This window comes from Pollachius pollachius, assembly GCF_949987615.1.
Source record: "Pollachius pollachius genome assembly, chromosome: 3".
Lineage (NCBI taxonomy): Eukaryota > Metazoa > Chordata > Actinopteri > Gadiformes > Gadidae > Pollachius > Pollachius pollachius.
In genome coordinates, this window is record NC_136936.1 from 40,741,674 (window position 1) to 40,764,394 (window position 22,721).

Sequence of the window (22,721 nt, forward strand, 5' to 3'; positions counted from 1 at the left end):
ATCCACACGCGTTTGTATTGCACCTAAACATCTGCTCGCATATTCACGCCGTGAATCGCTCTATATTCTAACTTTCCATACACGTAGTAGGCTAACTCATTTTTTCTCCCTCACACAATTTCTCACTTTTTTCTCGTCCGATGTGATAGATTTCACGCACGCAGTCAATCATCTCTTCCTATCTCTTGTAACAACTGACCCCAACGGTCGGTTGGGCCAGCTGCTGCGCGTAATCGATCAGCATTCCTCCAAGTCAGCCCGCTGGCACTCAGGAGCCCCACCTGCCTGGAAGACTGCCAATGATCTTCAGAGGCGGCTGAAGGGCAAAGAGCTTCAGAGAGAACATGCTTAAGGTTCCCCGCATACTATAGGCCCTTTGCCGGGGGCCCAAAGCTTCCGCGATGGTATTACTATAAAGCAACTGACCAGGTTGGAAACGTGTTTTTATTCTCGAAATTAAAGCATCCAGGTGAATTGGTGCCGGTTCAAATTGATGTAGCATTTTAGAACAGCTAAAGAGAACCAAGAGAAACAGCGAAAGACAATTTAAATCCATTTGTTTAACCTTAATCAGAATCTGCTATTGTGAGCTAAAAAAAAATACACCAATCAATGAAGTCAATTCAGTCACACGTAATGTATGTGACTTAATTGGACACAAAGAAAATATGTGGTGTTCAGGGCTGTAAATGATGTGGGGGTCACCTGGCAGCTGCACTAGCATTAGGTGATGGGGGTACTGCTGGGGGTGGGTTTCAATGTTACTGGTTTACTGTGTGGGGGCCACAGCCCTGCGCCTCCTCTCCTAAGCCTGACGGCGGGAGAGGAGCAACTGAATGATCGCTCTTACAGGGGTACAGTAAAGGGTGCACACTTGTTTTGTTTCAAATAGGTTGTACAGAAGCTCTTTCTCTGTGTTTCTTGCTCTTCACTTCCATCTGTCTTCATCTCTCCTTTCCAGTGTTAAACAAGCAGCTAATCAAGCTTAAAGAAAGACACTTGTTATAACACCTACATTGTATATACAGCATTCAAAATGACCTGTAAATGTAGGCCTATTTAAGTAAACGCACATTGGCCCCTGACAATGCAGGGCCCGTTGCAGATTAGATGCACTTTTATCATGGGATGATGTAGGCATTATGAAATGAGTCACTGGTAAAGTAGGCTATAGCCTGAAAAAACATTTTAAAATAGATGTGCCAAAATCGATCAAAGAAAATAGCGATGCACAGTATATCAGTTATGCAGAATGTGATTAGCTTAATTTAGCCTATATTTAGCAGTTTGTTTAATTCATTAGAATAAACTCTATAGGCTTGCCATAGGGGATTGTTGAAACGTAAAAACAAACATAACATCCAGTTTAATTTCATGGTAGTTTGCGGATAAGAATGCCAGGATCTCTCCAGGCTCATGATAAAAGCACTCTTAAGACAGCAGTTTCAATCACTTATAATACATAAAACGAAAAGGTCTTGCAAAGTACGCCGTGTTCCCTCATCTCAATGAAATCCGAGCGATATAGAAAATGTCAAGTCCAAATGATGAATGTAGAGTTTGTTACCAGATGTAAATCCTTCACTTCTATGAAAATCGTTTAGATGATATAAAGAAAACATAAGGCCTACTCTCTCTATCAAACTGACAAGTACCCTGGAGGAAATATTTCTGTTCATCGCTCTTGTCTGTACATTTGATTTATTTATAGCGTTTTTTTTCCAGATAGAACACGTAGAGATTTAACGGGACGGGGGAGAGCAGTCTCTCTGGTTCCCAATTCAAACCAAATATTAAAGGAGTTAATGAGACGACAGAGAATCAGAGCTGAAGACGGGAATAGCAGACCAAACAATTGTGACAAAAATACAAAGATTTATTCAGACATTAGAAAAACATTACTTCGCAATAACACTGTTCTTTAGATGAAGCCTGGTAAAAAAAAAATGGGCTAGAGAAATAATTGGAAGTGTTTTGGGGCTTGCCAATCCTGGTGTGAGCTGTGTTAGAGGATGGTAACCCACTATGGACCTTCTGGCTCCAAGTAAATGTTAGTTCAACTCACCCTTTACTTAAATCTGACACAGTGGTGTGAGGCTTACACAAACTGCTGCACACACAGAACACAATGCTGCTTTAAACAAGGAAGGTCTTGACCCAAAATGCTGTTGCTTTAGGTCAACTGAATAATCTTTCAATTGAATCATTTCACAAGTACAAGATGAGGAAAGAAAGCTAATTTAGTGCTTATTTTCTTCCATCGTGTTTCAATAAAACCAGATATTTTCTTTCCTTTTCATATCATCTATCTCTTGAAACAAGAGACAGTTAATGGGCAGGTAAACTCTATAGATATATAAAATAGGTATATATATAAAATGTAGTACAATCCTGAGCAGTACAGACTTCAAGGGGAAGAGCCCATCTGTAATTGGATTAGAAATGCTAGAAATAACTATGGCAGAATTCCATGCGGTATGAACCCAGTTTCCCTTCTTAAACTCAATTAGAATATTTTAGTAACTAGCAATAGTCACACTGGAAGTGGAGGATATAACGCTTTTTCTGGGCTGTATATTATGAAGTCTCAAACTTCAATTTAAAACAAACATGGCCCTATTTGGGGTCAGGCATTAATATTTAAATTTTAATTGCTCATACTTTGACATAAGTTGAGGTAAACTTGTCAAGGAGGGACAACCTCTACTTCATAAGAGCCTGTATTTTCTCAGGCTTAGTGTAAAAAGTGGTGCTCAGTCGGAACCATTTTTGAGGACTGAACTCGGTTCGGTAAAAAGTACAATTTACAAAAATCACAAAAACGCAGGTGTACACAAAGAAAAAGCATTCTTGTAAATACAAAAGGATAAATATAAAAATACATGACTTAAAGTGAGTTCAAATCCCACCAAAATAAGAATATGGAAAATCAGGATTATTGGTGTATCACACACCTTAAAGCAAACACAGAATTAACTTTGGCACGTGTCCCACTCAAACACATACAATGGTGGTCATCCTTTGGTTCCGACTAGTGTTACAAACTGGCCAATGAGGGCAGAGGAGATGCTCTTGCGGGACTGCGTGGTTGTGTACAGAGTTCCGTCATGGTGGAGATCCTCACATGAACCCCGAGCTGAAGGAGAGAGAAAGATTAATGTCAGCAAGCTAAGAGTCTCCGATAGCATTTCTAGTATACTACAATAGCTTTGCCGTAATGTCTGCAATCAAGAATTCATTTAGTTTTAGTCTAACGGTGAGTCGGGTCTCGCACTCCGAAGAAGCCGAAAGCCTCTGGATTGCCTGTTTCCAATTGCAATATACACATAGACTGTGCATTGGCTGAGACACATCAACATCGTGCCACATTTGAGAGGCCAAGACTGGCCTGTAAACAAAGTCAACGGGGAAGTTGAGTTTTTTGTGGAACAAAAGCACCACCTGTTTACTTTAACAATTTCAACGAGTCATTGTTATATACCCAATAAATCCTACTTTTCTTTTACTCCACTTGGATCGTAAATCCTGGAATAAAAAAATCATTCAAACTGTTGAAACATGTAAAAGTTAAAGTGCTTACTACGATGAAAAAAATGCATTTTGTAGTAATGTTTACAGGCCAATGTTTGCCTCTCAAACAGCAGACCTACGATACAAAAAGGCCGATGCGGTGTCTATGCAGTCAGGGTTTAACACCCCCATCTGCTACTTAATCGCCCGCCACTAAACCCTGCCGTGAGTTGCGTGGATAAAAGCTGGTCGGCGCCGTGTGATGTGTATAAAAGGGGAGAGGCTTGCCCTTACTTCTTGCGGTCCTTGTCCTTCTTGCCGTTGGAGGTGAGGTTCTGGGCGGCCAGGAGCTGGGCGGCGGCGCGCCTCTTCCCGAAGGAGCTCTGGTCGTCCTCCAGCAGCCTCCTCTTCTCCTCCAGTGCCGCCTTCTCGTCGGCGTGGAGACGCTTCAGCTGCTCGAAGCGGTTCTGCAGCTGCACACGCAAACACACACACGCACACACACACACACACACACGCATCAAATAGTTAGATCCCATCTGCCTATCGGGGTCACCCCCGCGCAGAGCTTCTTCACTCACTGTGTCAGATGGTCATGGTCTTTTAAGTGTTTCCCCCCCCCCCGTTACCTCTCTCTCGGAGTCCTTCAGTTCTGACTCCTTCTCCTTGACTCTCTGGACAAACATCTGTCTCATCTCCTCCTCCCGCTTCTGCAGCTCCAGCAGGAACTCCTGTCGCTTGGCCTCATAGGTCTCCTGCAAACTGCCACACACACACACACACACACACACACACACACACACACACACACACACACACACACACACACACACACACACACACACACACACACACACACACACACACACACACACACACACACACGGTGAAAACGACAGCAAAGGGCAAGAGAGGCTGGGCGCGCGCGCGTGTGCGTGTGTGTGCGTGCGTGCGTGTCCCACTGTCCCACCTGACGGGCTTGCTTTCGGGGTCCGTGTCCTTGAAGCCCATCTCCTCCAGCTTGCAGCGGCGGTACAGCTCGTAGTGGGCCGTGTGCGTCTGCTCCCGCAGGTCCTCCATGTTGACGCAGATCAGCATCTCCCGCAGCTTCACAAAGTCACAGTGGGTCTCGTTCTCCACTGGGGGGGGGGGGGGCACCGCACACAAATTAAGATAGTATGCAAGGGTGGTGCAGGGGAAACAACGTCAAAGTTTATGTCATCCAAGGTTTCTACACCTTGCTCAGAACCATGGCTTATCATCAAAGGCAAACTCTGATTAAACAAGCTATTTAAATTGCACTAATATTACTTATTTTGTTGTTTTAATGTTCTTAATAAATCTGCTTGAATGGTGCAAAAATGCCATAACTTAAGGGGAAAATTTGAGATCAAATGTCCTTTTCGCACCACATTTTTTAACTATGACTTTGTAGTTTCAGAAAACAGACTAACTACCATCGTCTGACCACTTTCACTCCCTCACCTTGGACCACGCCCCAGGGGTACTGGCGAGCCTTCACCATTTTGTTGCCCACAGACACCTCCTCTGTGCTGCCCACTACGGCGAATGGCAGAAGACCCTAGGGACCCAGTGTCACATACAGTTCACAACTAGCACATTTACACACCTGACCTAAACCATACAAAGACCCACACACACACACACACAACTCTGCAATTCAGGCACTGGTTGTAAAAGCACAGAGCAACACTCCTTCCAAATGCACCTATGCAAGTAATGTGGCTCAAGGTATTTTAATAGGTAAGTCAATAGTTAGGCTAAGGATGAGCCGGGGACCAGTTCTTAACATGGATCATGTATTGGAAGTAGAGGTTTCAGTCAGAGATGGGCAATCACACAATCATGATAAACACACACACACACACACACACACACACATATACACACACACATATATATATATATAAAATAGTACCAAAGTGAGAAAGTAAAGCAATAAATGGCAATATGGGATCGCTAAAGTTTGATTTATTAGCAACTACACATCCTTCTTATTCAATACAGTAAGTAAAACTGAGCTCTCCTTCTTTAGTATGCTCTTGTATGCCGACACCCTTTCTTGTGACATTGAAGTCAAGGTGTGTGCGCGTGTCTTACGTTCATGGCAGTGTTGACCTGGGCCACGGTCTCGTCGTCCAGCGGGAACTGGTAGATCTGGACCCCGTTGCTGACCAGCTCGCTCATGATCTTGATCTTGAACTTGTGCAGCTCACTCTTGCTGATGGTGTCCGCCTTGGCGATGACGGGGATGATGTTGACCTGCAGTGGGGCGGGGGGAAACGTGGATCCTTAATACAGACGCATGCATTGTTTCACACGCTATTCCAAATATCCCTCATTCTGTTGTTACGGTTTTGACGTAAACACACAGAATGGATGATCATTATAAATCCTTTTAGAAATTAAAGTTGCAAAATATTGAGTAAACAAAGAAAGATTTAAAATCGTGTTAAAAAAAAAAGAGAAAAAGTAAAATGTACCCTAAACAACTTTTTTTGTTTACTTATTGTTTGGATGTGGCCACTGACAACGATATAGATTAAATCTGGCGGTTCGCATACTCAGCACTCTTCTGTGTGTCTGTTCAGTTGACGTTGATTGAATCTTTTGCAATGCATACAAAAGTCTGTACCGTACCAAATTCGGGGACTCACTATTTCCCACCCATAAGGGTATAAAATCCTAGTTGAGTCAATGCAATATAGATTAAGTGTGTGGTGACGTCGCTCTGCCCCTGTGATTGTCCATTGTTGACCCGCAACGGCCATCTCACACACGAACGGACACACGCACGCATGCATACACACACACACACACACACACACACACACACGCACACACGCACACACGCACACACGCACACCAATAACTGTCCAGCTGAGCGAGTATCTTTTCCCGTCAGTGGTCCGGTCCCAAACCCCTTCTTTCTCCCTGTAATTGTACAGTGACACAAAGGGACAGCTAGTGTGAGAGACTGAGGCGCTCAATTGCTCTCACTCCTAGCCATTGACATGCTAATTCCCCGGGTTACCGATGGTGGAGGCCCGAGCTCGCAACAACGTAGAAAATACACACCAGACACACACAGAGCCTGGGAAAGTCTGAGACCACCACAAGAGCTGAACGTTTCCTTTTTTCTTTCTGTGAACAAAAATGTGCCTCTCTAACAGACAGAGAGGAAAAAAAAAAAAAAGCTATGCTGAGATGATAAGGGTCTGAGAAATAAACATGGACACGCATCGCTATGTGCTTACAATGGTTATAAATAACATTGATGTCTGGTTCGTTGGCATCCACTGTGCTGGTTTTGGCTGGTGTTTCGGAACTGTACACACTATGTTCGGGCCAGAGCTTTCCATAACACAGCTAAGTTGCCGCAACACAATTAAGAAATGATGAAATACATTGCAAAATATTTGTGACTGCAGTGTCTCTGATCCACTGGCTTTACACAGCAGAAGGAGCCTCTTTTGACAGCTACATAGCTCAACAGATGAACATAAAGTCAACAAACAGAAGTCTTTGTAAATAGCAGCTATCGTTAATTGCCACCAAAGCATCATTAGTCTTGACAAATTGAAACTTGGAGCAGACCCATTGTACCTTAAAGCCAGACAGAGGCTACAACACGCACAGCAACCATGTAAAACATCTCAAAACATGAAAGCACAGAGCCTGAGGGCAAAAACAAACACATCCCAATCAGTTTTTGATGCACAAAGAAGGCATGCCTAGTCATTTCATCCCTAGACCTATAATACAAACAAGGATGAAAAACAGTTTCATCTTCAACGTGCTGGGGTTGAAATTGAAAACGGGCTTTCCATGGAGTAATAATTGGGTTGCCAGCCCGAAATTATTCAACTGATACGACGCACAGCAGGTGATGAACACTCGCTGATGGCTGCACTCAGCTGGGATCCAAAGGAGGGACTGCCTTTAAATGACGGATAAACTAAAGTCTACAGGAGGCTTGGCAAATACGTGTTGAAATAAATGGCCGCTTCAATTGTCTGGGTTGAAGTATTTTTTCCTGAGAGCAGATTCTTTGGCATCCCATTCTGTAAGTTATGAACCTTTCCTTGCAATTTGTGTATGAACGGCATAAAGTGAGACCTGCAAGAAATCAAACATAAAGCTATTTTCACATTTTGTGAATGCAGCAGTATGTTGAGTTTAAAAAGTACAGTACAGTCAATATGGAAAAGCCACACTGATCTGACGGTAGTCCAAATTCCAATGTCCTGCTTAGCCTAGAGGGTTTGTCCATCTCAATGTCGAATCACAATGACCGCCACAATTTTGGGACCATAAGAGCACTGGAATGTAACTCTCCCATGTCATTTAAACATCAACAGCAGACTATCAGCAACCGAAAATCTGTGGATGCATTCCGACATACAAGCCAAATTGGGAGATAGGAAAACAGTGATCCTGTAGCTACATCTTTCCCATCCTTACCTTACTGTCCAGCTTCTTCATGGTGACCAGGTCCAGGGACTTGAGAGAGTGGCCTGTTGGAGAGATGAAGTAGAGGCAGGCGTGGACGCGCGAGTCGTGGTAGCTGTGGAGGGAGCGCTTGATCTTCAGCTCCTCCTGCAGGTAGCTCTCAAACTGACGATCAATGTAGTCCACCACCGGCTGGTAACTGCACAGCAGGATTTCATTATTTAGATTAGATATTACTGTCATTGAGCACATCATGCTGTACCTGGCTTATTGGTACACATTATCGAGAATTGATAGGCCAATGCATAACAAATGCCTGAATGTGTTTAAGATCACATTGAGAAAAAAAAGAATGTAGCTTTAAGGTTCAATTATTTTCTTTGTTTTTTGTACATGACCCCTTCCCTAATTGGGATTATACCCTAAGCGTTCCAGAAATGTTCTCTCCAACGACTACGTAGAGCCACATTGTGGTTTCTCTGTGCATCCCTCCCCCCTTTACATCCAGCCCCTGAGCTCACCTCTCCTGTTTATTCATCTGGTCCCCGAAGCCCACCGTGTTGACCACAGTGAGGCGTAGGCGCACGTTGCTCTCCTGCAGGTCGTAGGTCTGAGCCCGCAGCTTCACCTGCGGCTCAAAGTGGGATGCCTCAAAATTCTCAAAGTTTGTGTTGAACAGAGTGTCCATTAAGGTAGACTTGCCAATTCCAGTCTCACCTGAGGGAAAGAGAAGGTAAATGGGAAGAAAGAAAGAGGGTTTCAAACCTCCTCTCTACTGCCACACTAACTAACTCAACATGGCATTACAGAACCGCAGCTCTGTATACCAGGTTGAACAGGCAAAAAGCTGAACTTTACATTAAGTTAGAGCAATCAAGATTCCCTGAAATTATTGGATGAATGTTTGTATTCTTGGGAAGTTGAAATTCATTAATGGTCTAATAGTGTTTGCATCTGGGTAGGCATTCAGACATGTAAAACAAATGTATCACTTAATAATTTAGTTCTTAATGACACAGAGTAGCTATGTAATCCATTATGTTTTAGGTTACAGGTCAATCTGTCCAAACAGCAGCCAACAAAGCTGCTTTTCCTAATTAGTTAATGGATCCATCTGTGTGTGTGTGTGTGTGTGTGTGTGTGTGTGTGTGTGTGTGTGTGTGTGTGTGTGTGTGTGTGTGTGTGTGTGTGTGTGTGTGTGTGTGTGTGTGTGTGTGTGTGTGTGTGTGTGTGTGTGTGTGTGTGTGTAAAAAGTACCAATGCAGAGGATGTTAAAGCAGAATCCCTGGCAAGTAGACTTATTAACCAGTTGGTCCGGAAGGCTGTCAAAACCTACATGGCCAGACAGGGAGAGGGACCGGGACGGATCCTATACAAGGACAAAATTCATCAAGAAAATGAATATGCAACCAACTATAGTCAACATGAAAGTTGGGGAATCTGTAAATGATCTATTGTAACTAATCAATTTTAGTGGCAGTTAAATGCAAGTAGTTAAGTAATGCTATTAATGAATGACTATAAAGAAATACAAAAGCACAACTTTATTGATGGCACATGACTGTCCCTCCATTGACAAAACGACCAACTTGTTGCTGTGGCATCTTAGAAAATTGGCAGAAACACACGAAACGAACTCAAAGTTGGCGTTGGCGTTAGCTATCGAGTTAGTAGATACCAAAGTTACCAACTCACAAGTCTAGCCAAATGGCAGGGATTCAATCGTTGTAATGACAAGCCACACACATATAATCAAGGAAACTAAAAAAACACAGTTCACAGTTACTTTAAACTACAGTAAATTCACTTTCCTAGCTTGTTCTGCTAGCGTTAGCTGGGAAAGCCGGGGGACACACCCTGTCCAACATGCCTGGCCTAGCTCATTTCATTTATCAATTGGATAGAGAGAGGATACAAAAAAAATAATCACCGGTTGCCGAGCCACATCAGAAGAACTCATAGCGCCAACAAAAATGTGTTTCTATGTTTAAGTAGGACAAGGGGTACAGGGCAAAACAACGACAACAGTGAGTGTAAATAACTGGGATACGAAATGGTTCACACGGGTCGTCCTGGAACACCACACCGTACACTTTCCATGGGGGGCTGGCCAGATCATTTTGTGGTAATTCAAATTTAAATACATGTTAATCGATATTTATTTTTTTACTTCATATCAAATATATTATTATACCTTTCAATAATATATCTCGTTTGTATATTATAACGACATTCTTAATATATATACATGTGGTATACACTATTATACCCTTTAGTTTATAATGGTACAGCGCAGAATCGCTAGAAAGCGTAGCCATCTTGGCTCAGCCTCGATTTATTTTTCAATGGTTTTAAAGGGCACAGTGGAGCCAATATGGACACCGCAGCGGACCAGTTTCCAGAGGGGCGTGGACGGGTTTTGTCACCACTGCGACCCCTGTCTGCCACCATGAACACATTTCACCCTCGGAGGAGAGAACGAGGATTACGAAGATGCTGTCATCGGCACCACCACTGAGTGGGGCAAAGTAAATATATATTTTTAACGCAAATGTCAAGTAATTCAGGCATATTTTGATTGCCATTCAATTTGCTCTGCACATGCTTCCAAATGGCGTCTGATTGCACTGAACAATCAATATTGGAGTTCTTGATGAAAAGCGGAGGGAGGGTCGAGCATATGGAGTTAATTAATCATTTCGAATTGATTTGGAAAAATGACTCGACGCAGACGAAGGATCGGGAGACCCTTTCACGTCTTGTGGACGCCGTAGCATTGGTGACAGTGGAGAACGGGGTGAAATTCGTGTGCATGAAGATGGATTGTCTGGACGCGGTGATGCACACCGATGCGAATGTCTATGCTGTGGAGTGCAATGGCAACGGCGTAAACACGCATGACAGTTCCCTGTCAAGGACATCTGCGCCAACTGTGGATTTAAGCGAGACCTCGGATGACCGCTTTAATGGTAACCCGAACAATACAGACCAAACAACGGAGAAATCACCGACTTCCCCTGTGCTCGTGGACAATAACCCGAAACCTCACGTCAGCAGCTCTAGGGTCGCCATATCAAAAGAACCTGCCTCATCGACTCATGGCCAAGTGGCCACTGATACAACGACCACCTTTGCAGGGACAGAGGTAAAAATGAGAGACAGAAGAAGGCGAGAGTCAGCACCAGCTATAGGGAGTGAGCTGGACCACCCAGCACACCCAGTAGGACACCATTGTCAGGTGAGAGGCGGACGTCGGATCTCCAAGGGGTCCCAGCGGGCCATGCTTACCAGCGGGCTTTCAGAAGACAGCCCCTGGGAGGGACTCGATACGTTGGGAGATAGCAGCACTCCCAAGGGGAGTCGCAGGAACTTTATCGAGCTGATGATGAGCAGCTCCCCTCAGGTAGGGTTCTCAGGGTACAACCTTTGACTTTACTCCGTTTGCTAGTGCACTTCGCACTAGTGTAAAGAAACCCTTTTTTAAAGAAATACACAAGCAGCGACACATATATTAATATGTGCTATTTAGATAGGGGAGGTTTTTTTGAATATATTGTACATCATTTCTTTAGTAATCCACTGAAATCCACTAATATAATCACGAATGGAAAACAAATAGATGGATGCATGGAGAAATCCATTGTTTAGCAGTAAGTCCTACTCATTACGATGATCCACTACCAGCTAAAGGGAAATGTATGCTAATTAGTGGCCGCTTTTATGAAAGCGTCTTACAATGCATAGCATGGGTGGGAATCAAACCTATGCATGCCCTGCTCAACAAGGTCGAGCAAGACAGCACCAATAAGAGAGAAGAGTTGCAGGAAGAAAGAGAAACAAATTGTGGAATGTACGTTCAGTTAATCCAACCACAGGGACATCAGACACAGGTTATGCAATTGCTGATTCCAATTGCTGAGCGAGTGCACCACGAAGTAACTTCTAATCTTTGAGTCATCATCATTCATCCAGATTTCGTGCTCAATTCACATTTGATTTCCCCCATGTTTCTCCATAATCTTGTCAACACACCATCCAGGTGCGGAGGTCCATGATCCACCGCAGCTCCTGCCTGCGGGACTCGGTGAAGGGCGACGGCGACACCGCCTCGCTGCTCTCCTCCTCGGCCACGGACGAGGACTGCTGCGCCTCCGTCACCCTGGACCCCCTGGAGCACGAGTGGATGCTGTGCGCGTCCGACGGCCAGTGGGACAGCCTGCAGCCTCTGCTGGCCGTAGAGCCCAGCCTGGTCTCCAAGAGGGACTTCGTCACGGGGTTCACCTGCCTCCACTGGGCCGCCAAGCAGGGCAAGGTGGAGCTGCTGGGCCAGCTGCTGTCCTTCGCCCGCGACAGCGCCGTGCCTGTGGATGTGAACGGCAGGTCCGGCTCCGGCTACACGCCAATGCACTTGGCTGCAATGCACTGCCACACTCAGGTTGGTTTTAGTGTTGGACTTTGGTAACCCCCTTGATGCATGCTAATTAAGAACAAGCCCAGGCCTGCCTGTTGCACAGAGCACAGAAAGGCCCGCTGGCTTAAACTACATCAGAGACCCCACAAACCCCCACCACGTGTAATCATTTATTTGGCCAACATTTATGTGTTAACGCCCCGGTGACTGACAGGTTGTGCGAACGCTCGTGTCAGACTGGGCGGCGGACACCGAAGTGCGGGACTACAGCGGCAAGCAGGCCATCCAGTACCTGCCGCCCCCGCTGGCCGCGGACCTCCATCACCAGGGGGTGGTGGCGGCCACGTCCCCGACCGGCGCGCCCCCCGGGACAGACGCAGAGAGCGCGGACCGGGGCGGCGGGACGGGCCGCGGGTGGCGCCTAGCCAGAGCCCTCCAGTCGGGCAACCTAAACCCGCTGAGGCTCCTGAACCCGCCGGCCGAGGCGACGGAACCGGACGCCGGCACGAGCTGCAAACCCAAGGCGGGCGCGCTGCAGAGGAAGTCCTCCCTGGGTCGGCTCAACGCCCGGCTGCACCGCGGGCGGCGCCGCGCCCAGATCATCCACAGCCCCTCGTTCAGGGAAAGCGGCGAGGTGAGGGGGGACGAGCCCCTGTGCAGCCCTGTTCGGACCCGACCGATGTCCAGCCTGTTTGGATGAGCAGGCCGGAAGTCCCGCGTCGCAGGCGGAACGGGTTATTGTTGGATGTACAACCGCTATCAGAGTTTATCGGAAGGACCTTTGTTGTTTTTCTACTGAAATAGGAAAATATTAACACGAAAGCACAACCTTGTTTTTTTCTAAGTTTGATTTACAGATGTGAGAGTGGCGTTAAGGCGTGGTGGAAATTACCAGTTGGAATATAGATATGCAGTTCCCCTTAACCATGCTTCTGATAGTGTGGAAATAATATTTATCCATCCCCTTTTTCTAGTTCTTAGTCACTGGTGCTGGATCGGAAACTTTTTTTAGAGAAGTAATATATTGTCGAAATAAACTTTTAACAGCAGTTTTTTTTTACACTAAACATTTTAACATTGGAATGCATTATTCTTTTCAGGATAATTCTCTGTGTGTTGCACATGTCACTTTGAATATATATGATTCTGTACCCTCATATCTTCATGTCTTTTCTCTCGGTTACATCGCTGCTTTGTACTTCAGTTATTGTTATTGTTCTTCGTAGATGTTTTATTCCCTTGTGCAATTGCATGTGTTTGTTATAAATATAGTTCTGAAACTAATATTTATTTGATGCATCCTGAGTGGCATGAATGCCGTGTTTGTGTTTGGGGACCCAAGTGGTCCCAAATAATTATTGATTTAATTGCACGTTTCTTGTTTTTTTTTTTATAGCTACACAAAATAACTGGAGTACTGTATGGGTTGGTAAATGTTAAGCTGTATACCACCCGTTTATCTTGAGGACATGTCTGTTTACTGTGAATTCCTGTCATGTGAAAAACGCTTCGCCACAATGTTTCTTTGTCTCTTTCTGTTAACCATGGAGATAGAATAAAAAGAAAAATATAAAAGTTGACTGCTAACTGTCTACCTGCCATTTGGCGTTAAATGAAGTCCTTGCGCCACTGTAATTAATAATGAATTACCCCTTTTCCACTATTAATCCTTTGGTTATTAGTTAGCAGTCCTGGATTATTAATGACTTTGCTTCACTCTGCACCTGGTGTGTGTGTGTGTGTGTGTGTGTGTGTGTGTGTGTGTGTGTGCTGTGTGAAGTGTGGGTGGATTTGGAATGGTCTCTTTCCAAGATCCTTCCTACATTTCTGAACTTGTTTTTATTATTTTCTCCCTTTTTACAAATTCCTGTGTGAGTTTAAAGAATAAGTTTGAATTTATTGTTTGGACACACACCCTGGCTAACAATATTAGTGTGTGACGTCCAATACACCAATTTTAAATTTCATAAAGTTAGCAATAAATAATAAATATTCCCAAAGAACCGACATGGCACGGCATAGCGGAAAAAATTTGTTCCAATGAGAATAATCTCTTAACCTGGTTCCTGTCGAGGGTTATTAAAGTGTGGGCTCATCATATCTTTTCTCTGAAGGCCCCGTCTTTACCAGACCACTGCTGTTTTTCCCTCATTTCTTTCATAGAGGCTTTGTGCCAAAAAAATGGAAACTGAAACTGAAACATGTTTATTGCAGCTTTCACAGGCCTTCATCTTCTGCTCAAAAACATGCTACTGAGGTCATGAAAGGGATGAGTGATGATGAAAAAAAAACATGCAGTAGCCCACTTGCCTTGCGCAAATGGGCCATTGAGCGAGTAGGCCAGCAGCACAGTGTTGCTGACCTATATCCAGAGAATAATGGCCATTAGAAAAATTGCTCTCCATGCCAATCTTTGTCAAACGGGGTTCCCCAAATCAAGTTGTATGTTTGCGTGCAATGACATTACGTCGTATTTAACTACCTTTTACACAAACATACAAAATACAAACTAGTTGTCTATTAATGTGGGTTAATTTTGCGTTCAAACACTGTGTCCACTTCCTCTAAATGTAGTGTCAAGTCCAAGACAAGTCTGTGTGGAAGTGGGGAGGAACCATCAGACAGCGGTTAATGGTGCTGAGTAAGGGCCGGAGGCTTCACCTTCTTGGACCCTTGCAATGTGAAATCCCCATAAGGGTGGAAGTGTGGATGAACCATCAGACAGCGGTTAATGTTGCTGAGTGAAATGCTACATTGAGAGGAAGTGGAAACACTGTTATTAGGCTAAATAATCCAGATTAATAGACTAAACTAAATATTGTACAATAACAATACATTTATTGTATTTAAACAAATAAATCCTCTGTTATTTATTTTATTTAAATGCATGTTTTAAAATAAAATAAACAACAACAGAGGGTTTTATTATTTTATTGCAATAAATGACCAACTACGTAAGACAAAGTGACAAACTAATTAATCATTAACCAATACTAGAACCGTATCTCAAGTTGGCTATTACTGTCTCAATGCCTCTAACCTCCACAAGGTGTCAGTATTTTATAACAGCAAGTATTCTTGTGCTCCGTTTTTTTTTTGGGAGTTCAAAGTTCAATTGCCTTTACAGAGGCATCCCAGTGTTTCTCTCTAGCATCGTGTTAAATCATTTTATAACAAATGCGACGTATTTGTATTTCTGTGGAGTAGCCAACTGTGGATGGGTAAGCACGCCAAACGTCACCGTTAGTGTGGTTATATTTATGTTGGGGGGCAGTTCTTAGTCCGGGGAGTTTGTTAGCGCGCTAGCGTTAGCTTACTAGCTCAGCTACACTATCAATTGTTAAAGTTGCCTTCAACACAATAGTTGCCGTGGGCGATGGCAGTGTACACACAACCTACAGATCAAGAGCCACTACGCCTGGCTTGAGTTGACGTGGTATTTTGATACGGCAAAGAAGGTAGTGGCACACTTTAGACAGCATTTACCTTTGCCCTTTCCCACTCTCTTCTAACAGTGCATCAAGGTAGCTAGCTAACTTCTCATCTATTAAGTTACCTTTAAATATGTATTTCAGATATATATTTTTTCATCACGGCAAAGACCCGCATAATTATGTCTCTAAAAGGAATGGCATTATGCAGTTTGTTAAGCCTAGACTATGCGTAGTTGGAGTTTCTGCGTAGGCGACCATTGTTAAATGTATTTAATATGGTACCGGAAATGTGTTATTTTGTCATGTGTACCGTTGAATGGCCTTTTTATGTACGTGTATATGAACTTCTCTTTGCTTGCTATGCTCTATTCCCTTCCATCAGTCTTTGTGGCACGATGACCACCATAGTCCATGATACCGCAGAGGCGGTGTGCCTCTGTGAAGAGCACAATTTGTACCTCAAGCCTACAGCCAAGATGACCATCAGCGTGGCTCTCCCGCAACTCAAGCTACCTGGCAAAAGCATCTCCAACTGGGAGGTGATGGAGAGATTAAAGGCTATGGTGGCCCCGGAGCAGCTGTCTGCCCTACGCATCTCCAAGAGCACCATGGACTTTATCCGATTTGAGGGGGAGGTGGAGAACAAGGGGCTAGTCAAGACCCTTCTGAGCCGTCTGGACGGAAAAAGCATCAAACTCAGTGGCTTCACTGACATACTGAAGGTATGTATACTTAAGAGCGGGGTGATACGTCTTTCAGTGTAGTAGATTCTTTGTTCCGAGTTATTCACATTCATTACAAAATTTATAATTTTTTGTTATTTGTCATTCATTGGAAAAAGTTGTCTTGTCAAGCCATGCCCTAAATGTAAGCCGGTGATTTACATGAGTAGTGCACTTGTAGTGGGTTCTTGCTACCTAAATCTCCTTATATGGCATTGAATAGGTACGTGCATTGGAGAACAAGATGGACTTCCCGACGCGGCACGATTGGGACTCCTTCTTTCGCGACGCTAAGGACATGAACGAGACGTTGCCGGGGGAACGGCCGGACACCATCCACCTGGAGGGTCTGCCGTGCCGCTGGTTCAGCCTGAAGGACAGCCAGCACCCTGACCGCCCCTCTGAGGAGGTCCTCGCCACCATCTTCCAGGGATTCGGAAAGGTGGGGTTCTGATAACTATAATTGTTTCTTAAAGATGCCGTAGGTAAGATTGAAGGGATATCATTTGAGGGTATGTTGTTGGTCAGCTATTAGTGAGTGAAATGCTCTGAGAAAATCGATTTGGAGTTGACTGTGCCTGCCTCTGAATTTGCCTTTTTGGATACTAGAGACAGGAGTTATTTTTATTTTTTAAGGTACTATATCTCCGCTCTTTTATGTTCTTTCTCTTTACAACTCAAAATAAATTGTACCTGCAGTGGTGTTAACTTTTTCCTTAATGTCATTTTTGCACAATAATGAAGTTACATTTACATGAACCAAACCATGCACACTTTATGCCTAGCTAGGGACAAAAACATAATTGGTCATCATTTTCTGGAGCACTGGAGTGGAACAGGCTGCTGTTGATCTGAAGCAGACAGCCGCTGATGTAGAATGTTTTTAGGGTGAAGCTGAGAGACTGGTTACTTGATTAATATCTATGTAAAACATTTTGGACTGATGTAGGATGTTTCTTATAAAGGTCTTGATTAACATGGAAGCACAACCAATCAAGGCGGTAACAGTCCTCCCAGGAAAATGGACCGTGGAGAAACATGATTGAAAATGGGACTTATGGCAATTGCTCAGCTGTCTACGTTAGAAGTAAGATTCACTGGCGGACTGAAGAAACACAAGGATGTGTTTCCATGTGTGAATAAATTTTTTTATTCATATTGCGCCAGACCTACATCTACATTTGTGAGTGACGATGCTGACAGCCATTGAGAACCATATTTTTCTCAAAGACACTGGCGGGCTTATCTTGCGCCATTTAGATGCTCAGGACAAGTTATATGGTGACGTGCTAATGAACGGAGGAGGCTGAGACTGCATGTGCCAAGGCCCCTCTCGGCTATTTTTAACATCAAGGACCAGAATGGAAGTAGTCCATGACTTTATAACATTATCCTTACAAACGGTGACTCAGGATGTCATTTGACGACGCACCTACCCCTACTCATGTGTACAACCAATGCACCCAACTAAATCAATACTGGTGGTTTCTTCTCTAGGTGCGAAACGTGGACATTCCCATGCTGGACCCGTACAGGGAGGAAATGACGGACAAAAACTTCAATACGTTCAGCTTCGGTGGCCACCTTTACTTTGAGGCCTATGTCCAGTACCAGGAGTACCACGGATTCACCAAGGCCATGGACACCCTGCGGGGCATGAAGCTGATGCTCAAGGGGGATGACGGCAAGGCGATGGCGTGCAACATCAAGGTACTGGCACGCCTCAACAACAGAATGCATGATTCACAACATGTCCCGTCTACTGCTGCTTCCCATGAAGGCGAGGCAAAATACAGGCTGTGTAAACTTAAAACATTTGTTATCCGCAGCGAAAGCTTATACCTGAAGAAATCCAAGTCATGGACAAATCAGCCAATCATTATAGACAAGGGAAGGATTCAACTACATCACAATAGGAGTTTTCTGTCAACACCTTTTTGTTTGTGGTCAAAGATGGAGTAGGCCTGTATAATGGCCTCAGGGCTAAGCACGATGGGATAGTCGTCTTCGGTCAGACGTTACAGCTCCGAGGCCTTTTAGTGGAATGACTCTTGGCACTGGTTCAACTGTGTTCCAAGGCTCAGCGGTTAATCAATGCAAGCTATGAAAAGCATAGACACCATACCAATAATGCACTCCAAATGGCTGATGAATGAACTAGAGTGATATTTGATCTAATGGTCCCGTTACCCTCACATCACAGGTCACCTTTGACACCAGCAAGCACCTGAGCTCCACGGCTGTGAGGCAGAGGAGCCAGGAGCGGCTGAAGCTGCAGGAGCTGGAGAGACAGCGGGAGGAGCAGAAGCGCAAGGAGAAGGAGGAGGAGGACCGACGCAAGGAGGAGGAGAGGTACTAAACACCTGAAGACCTGGGACTCGACACTTAGTAAAAAATAGTAGTAGTAGTGTGCTAGAGTTTGCTTTTCTTAAAAAAGCTTAGTCCTGCATTATATACCTTTTCTACTGCAGGTTTTTACTTTAAAATAAACTCGGACCAAAGAAGTTTTGCATGCATCAGGCATGAGTCAATCCATCTGGGATCTTTCTCTATAAATCGTTTTATTATGGTACAGAATACCCCCCTCCCCCCAACCATGTGGGAAAAGGATATAGCTATATGATAATGCTACAACTGAAACTCCAGCCACTAGAGGTTGCTGAAGGAAATAGTGCCGGTCAAACAACACACACGACTGTGTCAACCTATGGGTACAAGACACTCACAGGAAACACTTGACACAAACACTGACCTCATCTAAACCCACCTTCTAAAACGCCAAACGCCTGCCACGACGTCCCCAGCCTCTCGTGTCTTTAACGCATCCCACGTGACGTGCGGCTCCCCAACGCAGGAAGCTGAAGGAGCAGGAGGAGGAAGAGCGGGAGCGGCGGCGGGAGGAGCGCGTGCGCAAGCGGGAGCAGAAGGTGCGCGACCGCGAGGAGAAGCGCAACCTGAAGCGCGTGAAGCGGCGGCAGGACGAGGAGCAGAGGAAGCTGCAGCTGAAGATCGCCACGGAGGAGCGCCGGCTGCTGCTGGCCCAGCGCAACCTGGAGTCCATCCGCCTCATCGCCGAGCTGCTGGCCCGGGCCAAGGTGGGCGGGGCGCCGGGGGCACGCTGGGGCTGTCGGCGCCGCTGGATGCATGGATGGAGAGGAACCTTATTAATCCCTGGGGAAGTTTCCCTCAGGAAATTGCACTTCCGGCAGCAGCAAACACCGTGTTACAAATATAATTAGAGCAAAAGCAGTAAACAAATCGATAATAATAAATGTGCAAAAGTACAAAATGCAATATGCTAATACTATATATGCAGGGAAACGATATACAAGAAGAAAAGTAAACCAGCCAATATTTAGATGCGGGAGTGCTTAAACAGTGAGAAAAACCGTACCGATACCCCGGATACAGTGTATCAAACAGCCAAGTTGTGTTTGATATAGTGCCATCACACCACCCTATGCGGTGGGTGGTGTTCCTCCCCAACCTCTGTCCACCCTTGCCGCCGCCTACCTTCGAGTGAGGTGTTGTACAATATAATGGCACGGGGGACAAAGGAGTTTTTTCAGTCCGTTGGGGTTGCACTACGGGAGGAGCGTCCTGTCGGAGGTTGTCTGCATGCCGTCTGATTGGTTGTGGTACGCCGCCCTTCAAACGCACGGCTGTTAACCGTCGGATTTGACGTTTTGGAGATGTTACTTGAAAGACTCGATGGTGAACGTAGACACGGAATCACGTAAGACATCATTGTAGGACAGAGAGAAGGTGTACGACATTATTTGCCATACGTTTTGGCTAGTATTCTTTTGTGTAGCCCTTTCTAGTCATGCTTATGTTTTGTAACGGGAGCTGTGGAGAAATATGTATATATTCTGTAGGGCTCTAAAGGCTTCCCTTTTCAAGACCCTTAAATGAAACGTTAACGGGCCCGCCTCCTTTTACCCACCCACTGGCGCCCCCCCCGCCCCCCCCCCCCCCCCCCCCCAGGCGGTAAAGCAGCAGCAGCAGGAGCGCGAGCGGCTGGAGCGCGAGAAGCTGGAGCGGCAGGAGCGCGCCCGCCAGGACGAGGAGCGCGCCCGCCTCCAGCAGCTGGAGGCCCGGCGGCGGCGGCAGGAGGACGAGCTGCGGCGCGTGGAGGCGGAGAAGGAGCGCGCCTTGGAGCTGCAGCGGCGGGAGCGCGACCTGCGGCAGAAGCTGCTGGGCAACCTGCTGAAGAAGAGCTCGGGGGCGGTGGCCGCCCCCCCGACGGAGGGGGAGCCGGCGGCAGCCGAGGCGGGGGACACCCAGGATCCCACCCCGCTCCCGGGAGGCGGCGGCGGCGGCAACGACATCCGGGTGGCCCCGGGGAACTGCTTGAAAGGGCGTAAAGGCCGGAAGCCCAAGAAGCCGGCGGGCTCCGGCGTCGGCTCACAGGGGGCGGAGAAGAAGAAGGGCTCGTCGGAGAAGAGGAAGGCTGACGGGTCGGAGCGCGAGAGGAGACGGGAGGAGGGGACGACGGGCCGAGGCGCGGGCCACGGCAGCAGCGGGGAGCGGGCCCGGGAGCGCCGGTCTTCCGAGCGCGACGTGAGGAATGGCAGCCGGGGACGAAGGAGACGCGACCGCAGCAGCAGCAGCAGCAGCAGGAGCAGGAGGAGGAGGAGGAGCTCCAGCCGCCGCAGGAGGAGCCACAGTCGTCGGGACAACAGGAGGCGGAGTCGTGGCCGCAGCCATCGTGGCGGCGGCGGCAGCAGCAGCAGCAGCAGCAGGAGTTCCAGTCGCTATAGGAGCCGAAGCAGCAGTGGGCGGAGCTATGGCCGGAGTAGGAGGGGCCACAGGCGGAGCAGGAGCCGGCGGAGGGGCGGAGACAGTCGAAGCAGCTCTCGGGGCCGGGAAAGGAGGAGTTATAGTCACGACAGCAGACACAGGCGTCGTAGCCGGAGCCGCAGCAGGGACAGTCGCTCTCGGCATCGTTAACATGGTGCTGTGATCAACCTACTGATTGATTGTTTATTAAATATTTGCAGTACCAAAAACCTGGTTGGGCAGGCCGTCATGACGTGCAGTTGAAATTCCTCATCTATTTGTTAGCCTAAATGATCTGCTTTTATTCATTTCAAAGACACCTCAAATGCTGCAAATTTTGTATTGCATATCGGTTGTTTTAGTGAACCCATGACTCCCCTCTAGAGCTCACAGCAGGTCACCTGTGGACTATTAGTGGCATTACTACTGCCTCAGCCCAATATGTGAATCATCGGCCTTTGTTAGTGTAAGTAGTATACCTTTAGAATCTCTGGATACTTTAATCTTAAATCTGATGAAGTGAAACAGTTTTATTTTCTTTCTTTCATGGCTGCTGGCCCCGTCACTAATCATAAGGTTGTTTTTTTTATCGCTGAAATTCCCAACAAAACGGTAACGAGCTGCAATGCTTTTGGTACTCTCAAAAGTATTGTATCAGCCGTGCTTTGCGAATAGATTCCATTGTGTTCCTAAAGCCCATTTTAACATGTCGGCAGTCCTGCTGTAGACTTGTTCAAATTTGCTCATCATTCGCTGTTCAACAACGGAAGTCTGAGGCATCAAACTTGCCAACGACAAGTACATGACAATTAGAAGCAAACGAAGGACAACGCACGCTAGTACATGCAGCCCATGTAATGAGAGCATGTTATGCACATTCACATGGGTTATTAAAGTATTTGTTTAAATAAAGTGTAAAACCAAAAATGGCAGATTCTGAATTGTCTTTATTTTGTGGGTACATTGGTTTACATAACAAATGCATATGGGCCACACTTCTTGCTCTTTTACTCTTCACTGCATGAAAGCAGTCTTATCAAACCACAGTGACATTTAATCTTAGCCTATACAGTTGCAGGATTTATTTTGGGATATTTCCTTGAGCTTAGTATTTACTGGTATTTGTATTGTAGATTCTATGGTTCTGGACTAGCCTCAGTGTAATTTGAGTTGATTTCCAACTGCTTACCACTCATGATGTCCCTCTGAGCCCTGATACAGATTTGTTTCATCAAGTTGCCATGTGTTAATGCCATTCACTGTTATTTTAGCACTTTTCGTTAAATGTGAGTGAGCTTGTTATACATGCACTGTTAAACACAATGTGACTGGCTGGGCATTTTGAGATCAGGCTTTTATCAGTATGCACATGTTTAATGTACAATATTG

The 22,721-nt window shown here is 45.7% G+C and overlaps 3 protein-coding genes across 3 annotated transcripts; 2 read left to right on the forward strand and 1 right to left on the reverse strand.

Annotated features, from left to right (window-relative positions):
* Positions 1-1,861: 1,861 nt before the first annotated feature.
* Positions 1,862-10,055, reverse strand: septin10 (septin 10). Its single transcript, XM_079732746.1, has 10 exons — positions 9,914-10,055; positions 9,241-9,352; positions 8,505-8,700; positions 7,996-8,182; positions 5,632-5,793; positions 4,996-5,092; positions 4,481-4,649; positions 4,140-4,272; positions 3,805-3,983; positions 1,862-3,136 (listed from the first exon to the last, which is right to left on the reverse strand). Exons 1-10 carry the CDS (start codon positions 9,941-9,943, stop codon positions 3,121-3,123), a joined length of 1,281 nt encoding a protein of 426 aa, XP_079588872.1. The 5' UTR covers positions 9,944-10,055; the 3' UTR covers positions 1,862-3,120.
* Positions 10,056-10,558: 503 nt separating this feature from the next.
* Positions 10,559-13,832, forward strand: sowahca (sosondowah ankyrin repeat domain family Ca). Its single transcript, XM_079734014.1, has 3 exons — positions 10,559-11,386; positions 12,023-12,418; positions 12,609-13,832. Exons 1-3 carry the CDS (start codon positions 10,595-10,597, stop codon positions 13,092-13,094), a joined length of 1,674 nt encoding a protein of 557 aa, XP_079590140.1. The 5' UTR covers positions 10,559-10,594; the 3' UTR covers positions 13,095-13,832.
* Positions 13,833-15,499: 1,667 nt separating this feature from the next.
* akap17a (A kinase (PRKA) anchor protein 17A) lies at positions 15,500-22,236 on the forward strand. The gene is made up of 7 exons (XM_079731458.1): positions 15,500-15,615; positions 16,211-16,550; positions 16,774-16,992; positions 18,048-18,260; positions 18,754-18,902; positions 19,405-19,645; positions 20,538-22,236. The coding sequence occupies exons 2-7, from the start codon at positions 16,224-16,226 to the stop codon at positions 21,501-21,503; spliced, it is 2,115 nt and encodes a 704-aa protein (XP_079587584.1). The 5' UTR covers positions 15,500-15,615; positions 16,211-16,223; the 3' UTR covers positions 21,504-22,236.
* Positions 22,237-22,721: the final 485 nt, after the last annotated feature.

Coding starts and splice junctions, on each gene's coding strand:
- septin10 (XM_079732746.1), bottom strand. CDS start 9,943: ATGAGTTCTTCTGATGTGGCTCGGCAACCG. Junction 8,183..8,504: donor CAGATGAATAAACAGGAGAG/GTGAGCTCAGGG, acceptor CCTGCTGTGCAG/TTACCAGCCGGTGGTGGACT. Junction 4,650..4,995: donor CCCCTGGGGCGTGGTCCAAG/GTGAGGGAGTGA, acceptor CCCCCCCCCCAG/TGGAGAACGAGACCCACTGT.
- sowahca (XM_079734014.1), top strand. CDS start 10,595: ATGGCGTCTGATTGCACTGAACAATCAATATTGGAGTTCTTGATGAAA. Junction 11,387..12,022: donor TGATGAGCAGCTCCCCTCAG/GTAGGGTTCTCA, acceptor CACACCATCCAG/GTGCGGAGGTCCATGATCCA. Junction 12,419..12,608: donor CAATGCACTGCCACACTCAG/GTTGGTTTTAGT, acceptor GGTGACTGACAG/GTTGTGCGAACGCTCGTGTC.
- akap17a (XM_079731458.1), top strand. CDS start 16,224: ATGACCACCATAGTCCATGATACCGCAGAGGCGGTGTGCCTCTGTGAA. Junction 16,551..16,773: donor GCTTCACTGACATACTGAAG/GTATGTATACTT, acceptor GGCATTGAATAG/GTACGTGCATTGGAGAACAA. Junction 18,903..19,404: donor CGACGCAAGGAGGAGGAGAG/GTACTAAACACC, acceptor TCCCCAACGCAG/GAAGCTGAAGGAGCAGGAGG.